The sequence below is a fragment of the Nerophis ophidion genome, linkage group LG15 (assembly GCF_033978795.1).
Source record: "Nerophis ophidion isolate RoL-2023_Sa linkage group LG15, RoL_Noph_v1.0, whole genome shotgun sequence".
NCBI classification, from domain to species: Eukaryota; Metazoa; Chordata; class Actinopteri; order Syngnathiformes; family Syngnathidae; genus Nerophis; species Nerophis ophidion.
The window spans coordinates 21,658,621-21,671,379 of record NC_084625.1 but is presented as its reverse complement, the minus strand read 5'-3'; the positions used below and the strand labels follow the sequence as shown (position 1 = coordinate 21,671,379).

At 44.6% G+C, this 12,759-nt stretch overlaps 1 protein-coding gene and 1 long non-coding RNA gene across 2 annotated transcripts in view; one reads left to right on the top strand and one right to left on the bottom strand.

The window, feature by feature from the left end:
- LOC133569423 (progressive ankylosis protein homolog) overlaps window positions 1–576 on the bottom strand; it is an 18,215-nt gene extending 17,639 nt beyond the window's left edge. Inside the window, exon 1 of the mRNA XM_061921755.1 lies at window positions 213–576. Within this exon, the coding sequence (XP_061777739.1) occupies window positions 213–308 (96 nt within the window). The 5' untranslated portion in view covers window positions 309–576. The remainder of the gene's footprint in view (window positions 1–212) is intronic.
- Window positions 1–12,759, top strand: part of LOC133569425 (uncharacterized) — a 19,307-nt gene extending 6,548 nt beyond the window's left edge. The window contains exon 3 of the long non-coding RNA XR_009809809.1: window positions 12,290–12,759. This is a non-coding gene — a long non-coding RNA (uncharacterized LOC133569425). The remainder of the gene's footprint in view (window positions 1–12,289) is intronic.

Genomic DNA, 12,759 nt, shown 5'->3' with positions numbered 1-12,759 from the left:
CTGATTTAGCAAGGCAGGTGGTGATGACACACGCATCTTCTCCCAAAGCTGAGCTAGCTGAGGCTACACCGTCGAAATGTTGTCATTTTGTGTGAGGAGTGGAGGGGGGCGAAGTCATCGTTAGCAATAGCTGCCGCTAGCCAGCCGCTTCCTGCCCGAACCTAAACGCCTATCGGGAGGGGCGGTAGGGGGGCACACGGAGAGAGAGTTACCTGCTCGCCGAGGTCGATGGCAACATTGGTGATCGCCAGAGGCACCAGGAAGCGGAGCAGCGGCCAGTAAGGGCTCAGGGATGGGAACTCCACCATAGTAGAAGCCGGGGTGACAGCAGTGCGACGGGCATCTGCCTCGGTCTCGCTGGGGCTGGAGGAGCTCGTTTGGTGGGCGATTTACTGGGGCGGAGGTGGGGGAGGGGGGGCGGCTCGTCGAAACAGCTGGAAGGCGCGCGATCCACCTGTGGGTCCCGCGGCGGCAGGAGCCGAGGCGCTCCGGTGGCGGCGGCGGCGCGTCACAACAGCGCGTCGGTGCGGCCGAGCGAGGGCGAATGTCGGCGGAAATCTCTGAGAGCGCGCATCTTCCTCGCGAATCATCTCCCGGGGGGGAGGGAGGGGAGGGGAGGGCGAGGGAGGAGAGTGGCGGCGGGGAAGGTGGGGGGGCGGGGGGTGGCAAGGTGACTTTAAAACCGCACACTTTTTGACAAGACGCAAGTCACGCCCCTCATAAACATCCAGAACATATTTGCACGACATTTTAACCATAAATCACCGTGTTTATCCTGTACGTCGATGACGCCATACGGTACGTCATCTGGCGCATGCGCACCGGACACACTCGCCATTGCGAGCATCGTCGACTTTAGCGTGTGCATAAATATTGTGCATTAATGCATTAAATATTTTAACTTGGGAAAAGATGTCAAATGCTGACCCCTAGTGGACAGAATAATGAGGTTCATGTTTCTAAACACTGCAAATGCAAAAGTATTCTCAAAGCTCCTTGGGGGAAAGAAACATCACTGGTGTTTAGTCTGCTGCTCAAAAGTTAAGTGAAACCAAAATAACTGCTGACGATACCAAAAAAGAGGTGTTTTTTAATTGTCTAAAACACTCATTATGTAACATAACACAACCTCGACCTCTGTTGGCTGCTAAACACTGTCTGAGGAAACACCCAATCATATTGTCTCTGCCCAGGCAACATAACACTCGTACACAAAGCACACCCCCCTTGCTTTTTGTATATTTCCTGCCAACAGAGTCAAAGAAATGGGACAAAGAAGCGTAGGCTTTGTTGCTGCCAATGTGCATTTTTAGCTGGAAGTCAACTTAGTGTGACGATATGCCGTCATAGTTTTACATGCATCCTGTTTTTGACACTGAACAAGTATGCTCTTATTAAGCGTCCAGCAGTCTGTAACTCGGGTAGGGGCAAGTATGTGGTAAGAAAAGTTCTTTAAAAAAAAAACAACCCAAAAACTTGTTTGTGCATTTAACGGTGCCTGAGGGGTTGGTAGGCAGTCGCCTCACTTTTACTAGCAGGCATGCTTTCCTTCACAGCGCTAAGTAGAGTCAGATGTATGCTTACAAGCAGACAGCTACACTGTCTAAAAATATTTCTTTTCCAAATGTCTACTGATAGTCTCTTTTTTTAAGTAAACACTGTCTGCAGTTGTGTGCTTTTGGGTGAGGTAATACCTCTAAAATGATCATTACTTTTTTTACTTTTGCGATTCCAGCTTGCAGTGGTCAAACTGAGAGCCATAATACTTTTTATTGAGTTTTTGCCATTAACTTCAGAAGTAACTAATATTTTCACCTGATCTCGGAGAACAAAAAAAGTTAAAGTACCAATGATTGTATCAATCAATCAATCAATCAATCAATCAATCAATCAATCAGTGTTTATTTATATAGCCCTAAATCACAAGTGTCTCAAAGGGAAGCACAAGCCACAACGACATCCGCGGTACAGAGCCCACATAAGGGCAAGAAAAAATTCCCCCCAGTGGGACGTCGGTGACAATGACTATGAGAAACCTTGGAGAGGACTGCATATGTGGGCTACCACCCTCCCTCTAGGGGAGACCGAAAGCAATGGATGTCGAGCGGGTCTAACGTGATATTGTGAAAGTCCAGTCCATAGTGGATCCAATATAGTAGCAAGAGTCCCGTCCATAGTGGATCCAGCAGGAGACCATCCCAAGCGGAGACAGGTCAGCAGCGCAGAGATGACCCCAACCGATGCACAGGTGACCGGTCCATCCCGGGTCCCAACTCTGGACAACCAGCACTTCCTCCATGGCCACCGGACTGGACCCCCTCCACAAGGGAGAGGGGGGCAGAGGAAAAAAGAAAAGAAACGGCATATCAACTGGTCTAAAAAGGGGGTCTATTTAAAGGCTAGAGTATACAAATGAATTTTAAGATGGGACTTAAATGATTCCCGGGCGTGGCCACCACTGCAGCCCGCTGCTCCCCTCAAATCCTAGAGGTAACCAAGGGTGATGGGTCAAATGCAGAGAATAATTTCACCACACCTAGTGTGTGTGTGACAGTCATTGGTACGTTAACTTAATTGTTACACACACACTAGGTGTGGCAAAATTATTCTCTGCATTTGACCCATCACCCTTGATTATCCCCTGGGAGGTGAGCAGTGAGCAGCAGCGTTGGCCACGCCCAGGAATCATTTTTGGTGATTTAACCCCCATTCGAACCCTTGATGCTGAGTGCCAAGCAGGGAAGTAATGGGTCCCATTTTTATAGTCTTTGGTATGACTCGGCCGGGGTTTGAACTCACAATCTACCGATATCAGGGCGGACACTCTAACCACTAGGCCACTGAGTTGTAAAATCATCTATATTTAAAACCCAGTAATTATGTGAAAACTTTCCGTAAAATACAGCAGGTTCAAAGTGACTAACAATGCAGCTAATGGGAATACTCTATATCAGTGGTTCTCAAATTGGGGTACGCGTACCCCTGGGGGTACTTGAATGTATGCCAAGGGGTACACAAGATTTTTTTTAAATATTCTAAAAATAGCAACAATTCAAAAATCATTTATAAATATATTTATTGAATAATACTTCAACAAAATATGAGTGTAAGTTCATAAACTGTGAAAAGAAATGCAACAATGCAATATTCAGTGTTGACAGCTAGATTTGTTGTGGACATGTTCCATAAATATTGATGTTAAAGATTTATTTTTTTGTGAAGAAATGTTTAGAATTAAGTTCATGAATCCAGATGGATCTCTATTACAATCCCCAAAGAGGGCACTTTAAGTTGATGATTACTTCAATGTGTAGAAATCTTTATTCATAATTGAATCACTTGTTTATTTTTCAACACGTTTTTAGTTATTTTTAGTTATTTTTTTCCAAATAGTTCAAGAAAGACCACTACAATTGAGCAATATTTTGCACTGTTATACAATTTAATAAATCAGAAACTGATCACATATTGCTGTATTTTACTTCTTTATCTCTTTTTTGCAACCAAAAATGCTTTGCTCTGATTAGGGGGTACTTGAATTAAAAAAAATGTTCACAGGGGGTACATCACTGAAAAAAGGTTGAGAACCACTGCTGTATTTCACCCATAAAACCCTAAAAAAAATCCCCAAACAGCCAGCAATACTACACTTACATCTCCATCCATCCATCCATTTCCTACTGCTTATTTCCTTTGGGGTTGCGGGGGGCGCTGGTGCCTATCTCAGCTACAATCGGGCAGAAGGCGGGGTCCACCCTGGACAAGTCGCTACCTCACCGCAGGGCCAACACAGATAGACAGACAACATTCACACTCACATTCACACACTAGGGCCAATTTAGTGTTGGCAATCAACCTATCCCCAGGTGCATGTCTTTGGAAGTGGGAAGAAGCCGGAGTACCCGGAGGGAACTCACGCATTCATGGGGAGGACATGCAAACTCCACACAGAAAGATCCCGAGCCCGGGATTGAACCCAGGACTACTCCGGACCTTCGTGTTGTGAGGCAGACACACTAACCCCTCTCCCACCGTGAAGCCCCGCTTACATCTCGTGACCTGAATATTAACCAAGTATTAGCGATAAATAAACACAATACGCAGACAAACTATTTTTACCGGCGCCGTGATCACAGAGCTAACTTATGCTGCTATAACGACAACGTCAGCCGGTGAGCTGCTTCATCCCCTCTGAGTTGGTAAAAGTTAATTATAGATCCTAGGTGTCCAAACTACGGCCTGCGGGCCAAGAGTTGCCCCTCGACATCTTCAAATTCGTCCATTGAGACGTCATGAGGACAGATTTAAAAACGAATTTCGGATGCTGGCTGGCCTTAGTTTGGGGACCCCTGGACTAGATACTCAAAACAGAGAAGTGAGAACTCATTATTCATTCACACTAAGTCAGACCTGGGCAAATTAAGGCCCGGGGGCCACATGCAGCCCATTAAGCTTTTTAATCTGGCCCGCCGGACATTCCCAAATATTTGTTTTAGATCTTTTGAGGGTGCATGGGAGTTTGCCCAACCAGTCTACATGTGCTTTGTGGACTTGGAGAAGGCATTCAACCGTGTCCCTCGGGAAGTCCTGTGGGGAGTGCTCAGAGAGTATGGGGTACCGGACTGTCTTATTGTGGCAATCCGCTCCCTGTACGTTCAGTGCCAGAGCTTGGTCCGCATTGCTGGCAGTAAGTCGGACACGTTTCCAGTGAGGGTTGGACTCCGCCAAGACTGCCCTTTGTCACCGATTCTGTTCATAACTTTTATGGACAGAATTTCTAGGCGCAGCCAAGGCGTTGACGGGATCCGGTTTGGTGGCCACGGGATTAGGTCTCTGCTTTTTGCAGATGATGTGGTCCTGATGGCTTCATCTGGCCGGGATCTTCAGCTCTCACTGGATCGGTTCGCAGCCGAGTGTGAAGCGACCGGAATGAGAATCAGCACCTCCAAGTCAGAGTCCATGGTTCTCGCCCGGAAAAGGGTGGAATGCCATCTCCGGGTTGGGGAGGAGACCCTGCCCCAAGTGGAGGAGTTCAAGTACCTAGGAGTCTTGTTCACGAGTGGGGGAAGAGTGGATCGTGAGATCGACAGGCGGATCGGTGCGGCGTCTTCAGTAATGCGGACCTTGTATCGATCCGTTGTGGTGAAGAAGGAGCTGAGCCGGAAGGCAAAGCTCTCAATTTACCGGTCGATCTACGTTCCCATCCTCACCTATGGTCATGAGCTTTGGGTCATGACCGAAAGGATAAGATCACGGGTACAAGCAGCCGAAATGAGTTTCCTCCGCCGGGTGGCGGGGCTCTCCCTTAGAGATAGGGTGAGAAGCTCTGCCATCCGGGACGAACTCAAAGTAAAGCCGCTGCTCCTCCACATCGAGAGGAGCCAGATGAGGTGGTTCGGGCATCTGGTCAGGATGCCACCCGAATGCCTCCCTAGGTAAGTGTTTAGGGCACGTCCAGCTGGTAGGAGGCCACGGGGAAGACCCAGGACACGTTGGGAAGACTATGTCTCCCGGCTGGCCTGGGAACGCCTCGGGATCCCCCGGGAAGAGCTAGACGAAGTGGCTGGAGATAGGGAAGTCTGGGCTTCCCTGCTTAGGCTGCTGCCCCCGCGACACGACCTCGGATAAGCGGAAGATGATGGATGGATGGATGGATGGAAGATGGAAAGTGTAGCTGCCGTTATGATATGCAGTGATGTTTTCTAATTATCATAAATCTTGAACTATACAACATATTTCAATGGTAGGAATCTGGGCTTTTGCATGATATTTTAGTGACTCGTGTTTTCCTGATACCAATATTATTTTGATACTTTTCGGTACTTTTCGATACTTTTCTAAATAAAGGGGACCAGAAAAAATTGCATTATTGGCTTTATTTTAACAAAAAATCTTAGGTTGTTTTCAGAGGCGGTATGGTACCAAATATGATTCATTAGTATTGTGGTACTATATTAATACTCGTATACCGTACAACCCTACTAGTTACTATGGTAATCTACACCACAGCAGGTCAGACGAGGCACCAAGCAGTGTGGGTGGGGAGCGTTTCCACAGAGTGTTTGTAGAGCGGCCAGCCTGAAATGTGGGTGTCAGGGACAGACGTGGAAGGAGATTTTTACTATAAAGTTCTAAAGCTTAGTGATATATCACATATATCAGATTGTAGGTTTTTTGGGGGTTTTTACCTTTCACGTTCATATTTCGCTGTGTTTGTTGCATTGTGGTTGTATTTGTCTTGATTGTAAAATATGTTGATTGGGAGGGGTGTGACGTTCATGTGTTCTCAATATTCAGTGTTTTATCGTTCATAGAAAAAAATTAAATTCCATTCTGTTTTTAAGGCTGTCTGTAATAACATTTTTAGCATTCAATTAGACTTTATTGTGAGTTTTTTTATTAGTGTTCCAAAAAATAGATGTACCGGCCCCCAGACACATTTTTCTCTCTAAATTTGGCCCCCGAGTCAAAATAATTGCCCAACCATTGCGTGGCCATCACCTATCATTCATTCACCAGTGTGAGCACTATTGGGAGCAAGGGTGAAATGTCTTGGCCAAGGACACAAGTGACTTGGATGGCCGGAGATCGAACCTGGAACCCTCAAGTTGCTGGCACGGCCGTTCTACCCACCACGCCACTGCCGTCCCCATACTAAGTGTTTGTTATTGAAGGGAAAAGTGAACATTGTGATGCGTGTTTGAAACTTTGCAATTACGCTTAAAATAAGCAAAATACGTAAATATTAAATGTTATTATGAATGTACCTGTTACTACATTACATATATACATGCAGCTTGTAAATACAACAATGATGGAGGTTTTTTGCTGACTTTTACAAACTTTTATTTACTTGTTAGAATGCATTAAAAACATGTGTTCTTGTCTTATAGAAGGATTGTGAATGATGAGCAAAAGTCAAAAAAAGAAGTGCAGTTCCCCGTAAAAGTAAGGTAATATCAGAGCACAAACATTTGAACAGAAGGAAATGTGTCTTCTGGGTGCTTAGGTGATGAAATCTGCCATCTTGAGGCCATCTAACGCAACTGCTACCTTGCCGGGAACCAGCGTTGCCAAATGAAATGATCAGATTTGATAAAACTATAGTACAATGTAAAATTGATGTTGATCATGATCCTTTTCCTAAAGTAAAACATAACCATGGACTGTATTGTATGTTTTATTATGCAGTTTTACCCTCAATTTAACAAGATAGTTTGTCCCTAGTGTGTGAATGTGAGTGTGAATGTTGTCTGTCCATCTGTGATGAGGTGGCGACTTGTCCAGGGTGTACCCCGCCTCCCAACCGAATGCAGCTGAGATCGGCTCCAGCACCCCATCCGTGACTCCGAAAGGGACAAGCGGTAGAAAATGGATGGATGGATGTTGGAAAAAAGCTGTCACAGGACAAACAGTGCCCCTCCCTGGCATGTTTATTGTAGGGGTGAAGTTATTGTAGAATATGGATTTTTTGGAATTAATAATCATACTTTGGGTGAAATTACAAATCTCACATGACTGCCAACACCGTTAAAGGCCTACTGAAACCCACTACTACCGACCACGCAGTCTGATAGTTTATATATCAATGATGAAATATTAACATTGGGATTTCCCAGAATTATCCTAGTAAATGTGTCTTAAAACATCGGAATCGCTCCCAATGCAATCGCCTTTTTTTTTTTTTTGAAGTCCTTCATTATCAATATCCTCATCCACAAATTTTTCATCCTCGCTCAAATTAATGGGGAAATTGTCGCTTTCCCGGCCCGAATAGCTCTTGATGCTGGAGGCTCACATTATAAACAAAGTGAGGATGTGAGGAGCCCTCACACCGGTGACGTCATCGTCTGCTACTTCCGGTAAAGGCAGAGCTTTTTTATTAGCGACCAAAAGTTGCGAAATTTATCGTGGATGTTCTCTACTAAATCCTTTCAGCAAAAATCTGGCAATGTCGCGAAATGATCAAGTATGACACATAGAATGGACCTGCTATCCCCGTTTGAATAAGAAAATCTCATTTCAGTTGGCCTTTAACTCTTAAAATTCTCTCGCAGGTTTCCTGGCGTTCATCTTGATGACAGCTGTCGCGTGTCACGTCTACACAACAAAGCAAAGTAACGTATTATCTCAAATAATGACCTCCCCGCATGAATAAATACACGCCACACTTCACGTGACATTTTTGCACCCCCTTTTTTATTTGGCTAACCAGCAAAAAAAAAAAAAAGTAATGGAAACCCCAGAATGTATGATGAACGCATTCCCACAGTCTTGATGGCAGACTTTTTGCCAGTGCGAGGGCCACACCCGTGCAACCGTTGTAAAGTTTTACCGTTGACATTTTTGTGGTTTAATGCTGCAAAGTTACGCTGATGACAGGAGCCTGGCCATCATCCAGCACGCACACTTGGCATCAATAATTAATGACACAATTAGCTGGAAAGCAGTTTGACATACAGGGCAGGTTCTCTCATCGATGAGCGACTCAGCGGAACGTTTATGGATTTCCTGCCTCATTTCAAGGCCTGGCTGCTGAGTCATGTCCATGCAGAGTGGCAGGCTATTCATTATTTGGGTTTGTCAGTGTATTATTTGCTGTGTAGCTCATCGGGTGTCCATTGTTGTCGTTACTGCAGATGGATGGCGCTATGTCGCAGAGAATGTCGCGATTGATCGAGAAGGTATCAACGCATTTGATCACTTTGACTACCAGATTGTGTTTGTGAGAGTAGCACTTTGCAAATTGAAGCCCCATGTTGTGCTATTTTCGTACAAAGTCTTGCCTTGATGTAGTAATTATCAGACGTTAAACATGTTTTTTAGTAAGATTGAATTATTTTGAATTATATTTATATAGCGCTTATCTCTCGTGACTCAAAGCACTTTACTTAGTGAAACCCAATATCTAAGTTACATTTAAACCAGTGTGGGTGGCACTGGGAGCAGGTGTGTATAGTGTCTTGCCCAAGGACACAACGGCAGTGACTAGGATGGCGGAAGCGGGAATCGAACCTGCAACCCTCAAGTTGCTGGCACGGCCACTCTACCAACCGAGCTATTAAAGAACTCCAAACAAGATAAAATACAAATACAATCAATGTAATACTTAAATGGGAAATACTAAACGTTAAAAGTATATCAAAAAAGCCTGTAAGCCTTGTGTGAGGTTCAGGTCTGTGGGACCCGTTTTCATTGTTTTAGTAAAAGAAAAAATATACAATTAATTAATTTTTCAATCTGAGACTCACTGACTTTTGCTCATTTTCTGTCAAGAACATATATCAGAATACATACTTCATGACCACACACCATACACCCCCCTACACATTTATCTTACATATAAGATGTCTAGAGCCACTGGCTAATAGAAGTTTGGAAATTGATGTTCTTTGTACCCCCCCCCCCCCCCCCCCCCACACACACACACACAAACACGCACGCGCGCGCGCACACACACACACACACACACACACTCATACACACACACACACACACACACACACCTAGCAGACCTAGAAAGGAGGAGACACTGAACATCAGAGGGTCAAATGTGCGAGAAAATGAGAGCAGACACACACACACACACACACACACACCTAGCAGACCTAGAAAGGAGGAGACACTGAACATCAGAGGGTCAAATGTGCGAGAAAATGAGAGCAGACAATGTTGACAAACAATGTTGCAACCTTGTGTGGGAACCGCAGGTGCAGAAACACAAAAGAAGAATCCCTGTGGGATGCAGAAACTGGCAGAGAAATTTTCCGTGCATCTTTCATATTGTTGTTACTCAGCCAGCGCTTGTGGGTCTGATGGACTCGTTGCATTTTTTGGCTTTTAATGCCTCAAAATCCAACACTTTTATGTTAAAATATTGAACAGATCAACAGGTAAACATCTGTTCAGTATTTTAACATAAAAGTGTTTGAGTGCGAGGCATTAAAAGCCACAAAATGCAACGGGTCCGTCAAACCCACAAACGCTGGTTGAGTAAAACCAATATGAACATTACACAAGGGTTAACGAAGTGATCACTGCAAACTTGTACTGTACGTTCTCCGAGTCTGCTCCCTTTGACTGGAGTGCGTGCCCCTTTTCTCGTCCTCTATCCATCCATCCATCCTTACATGCTCTACCGTTTGTCCCTTTTGGGGTCGCTGGGGGTGCTGAAGCCTATCTCAGCTGCATTCGGACGGAAGGCGGGGTATACTCTGGACAACTCGCTTCCTCATCGCAGGGCCACACAGATAGATAGACAACATTCACACTCACATTCACACACTAGGGCCAATTTAGTGTTGTCAATCAACCTATGCCCAGGTGCATCTTTCGTTAAATCTTGACATCCTTTGCCCTTTTTGGGTTACCTCTCAAGGAAATCCGAATAAACATTCCTTTTCTTCGGGATTTGCACGGGTCCGACCGCCTAATTAACGCAAGCATAGAAAGGCAAATTGCGCCCAGAATGTAACAAACGCTGACTGGCCCAACACTTGGAGGCTTGCATAGACGTTACATCAGGTGAATACAACCTATTGATGAGGCAGGAGTCAAAGATAAAATGCCTCAAAATGTTGTTAGGCCAAAAGTTGGTCAGCTTGATTGTTGTGGCAAAGATAGCGTTGAGATTTGTCGTCATGTTATTATCACCCTTTAATTGGAAATTGAGGTCAATCTTTATCAATCGCCACATTATTATACAGTTGTACCTCAACTTGTGTTTTGTTTTGAGATAAGAGCTGTCTCTAGGCTAATTCTTATGCTCTGACCCTTGATTTCACTTAATTTCAAACTACGTTAAGCCTCCTAAGCTACAAAAAATGGTCTTGCTTCAATAAATGTTATAAGTAAGTATGCATCATTTCCAATAACGGGTTACAAAGTGGAATACTTTAGATGAGGTAGCAGTAATTACAGCCTTTAATAGGTCCATGAATTGATTAACGTGGACCCTGACTTAAACAAGTTGAAAAACTTATTCGGGTGTTACCATTTAGTGGTCAATTGTACGGAATATGTACTGAACTGTGCAATCTACTAATAAAAGTATCAATCAATGAATCAATCAATCAATCAATCAATCAGTCAATAATTCTTAACAAAACTGATTTTGATGCATTGTTATTTTTGGAACTATGACAGTTTTTTCCAAAAACTCACACTATTCCACCCTGGCCGGATAATGGTCAAACTCATTAAAGTGTTATAAGTAAATGATACATAATTATATTTTTAAACTTTCAATGCTTCAAATCTTTAAAATCACAAAATGATTTTAAGTTAAAGTAAAAGTACCAATGATTGTCACACACACACACACACTAGGTGTGGTGAAATTTGTCCTCTGCATTTGACCCATCCCCTTGCTCACTCCCTGGGAAGTGAGGGGAGCAGTGGGCAGCACCGGTGCTGCGCCCGGGAAACATTTATGGTGATTTAAAATGATTTAAAACCCCATATACACACCTCTCTGTAGCAAAAACAACCTATCAAGATATTTTTTATTCATTTTAAGTCGTTTGTTGACAGATGTTTCCATTTGAATGGACAAGTGCAGAAACACTATCCATCCATCTTCTTCCGCTTATCCCAGGTCGGGTCGCGGGGGCAGCAGCCTAAGCTTCCCCACTTCGTCCTGCTGGGGGTCCCGAGGCATTCTTAGGCCAGCCGGGGGACATAGTCTTCCCAACATGTCCTGGGTCTTCCCCGAAGTCTCCTACCGGTCGGACGTGCTCTAAACACTTACCTAGGGAGGCGTTCGGGTGGCCTCCCGACCATGTGTCTGAACCACCTCGTCAGGCTCCTCTCATCAACTAGTGGTTGACCCCAAAGCATTTTTCCTTGTATTTCCAAGGGACATGCTTACATCCATTCAGTATTCATGGCAAAAGCATTGTAACATATCAGGTATTAAGCATGTTATAAAATCTGGGTTACAATGGGAGTCAATGGGTGATCAAAATGGGCAAAGGGGTTGTAAATCAATATCTCCTATTTGGAATAACTTTGCAAAAAGTGCCGTGGTGTCATTTTAAATAAAAAACGTGTTCCAAATTTCAGCCCTCCAACCTCAAAAATTAACTGATTTGTCCGGCCGCCACATTTACCTCTCATCCTCAGTCACTAATCTGGGTGTTAGAACGGACCCTCACTTGACCTTTGAGGCTCAAATGAATAACAAACAGTGCAAGACCTCTTTCTACTCCCTCAGGAACATTGCTAAACTCCGCCCCTCACTCACTCTCTCTGATGCCGAGAGGCTCATCCACACCTTTGTCTCCTCCAGGCTCGACTACTGCAACGCACTTCTTGTCGGGATCCCCAGCAAGAACATCCAGAAGGTGCAATACGTACAGAATAGTGCTGCTAGGATCCTGATGAGAGTGCGGAAATATGAACATATCACACCAATGATCAAATCCCTTCATTGGCTTCCTGTTCCACTCAGAATTGAATACCAAGTCTCCCTACTAAACCACCAGTTCCTCAAAGGAAACGCCCCCCTCTGCCTCAAAGAACTACTCACGAGCAAATTCTCCACCAGACACCTCCGCTCTGGACAGGCTAACCCCCTCCAACCTCCCAGGACAAAGCTACGAACAAGGGGAGACCGGGCTTTCTGCTCCGCCGCTTCCAGTCTGTGGAACGCTCTCCCTGACCACCTGAAGGCACCACAGACTGTGGATGCTTTTAAAAAGGCTTAAAAACCCTTCTTTTTAAAAAAAACAAAACTTTTTTTAGCTATATGAATACTAG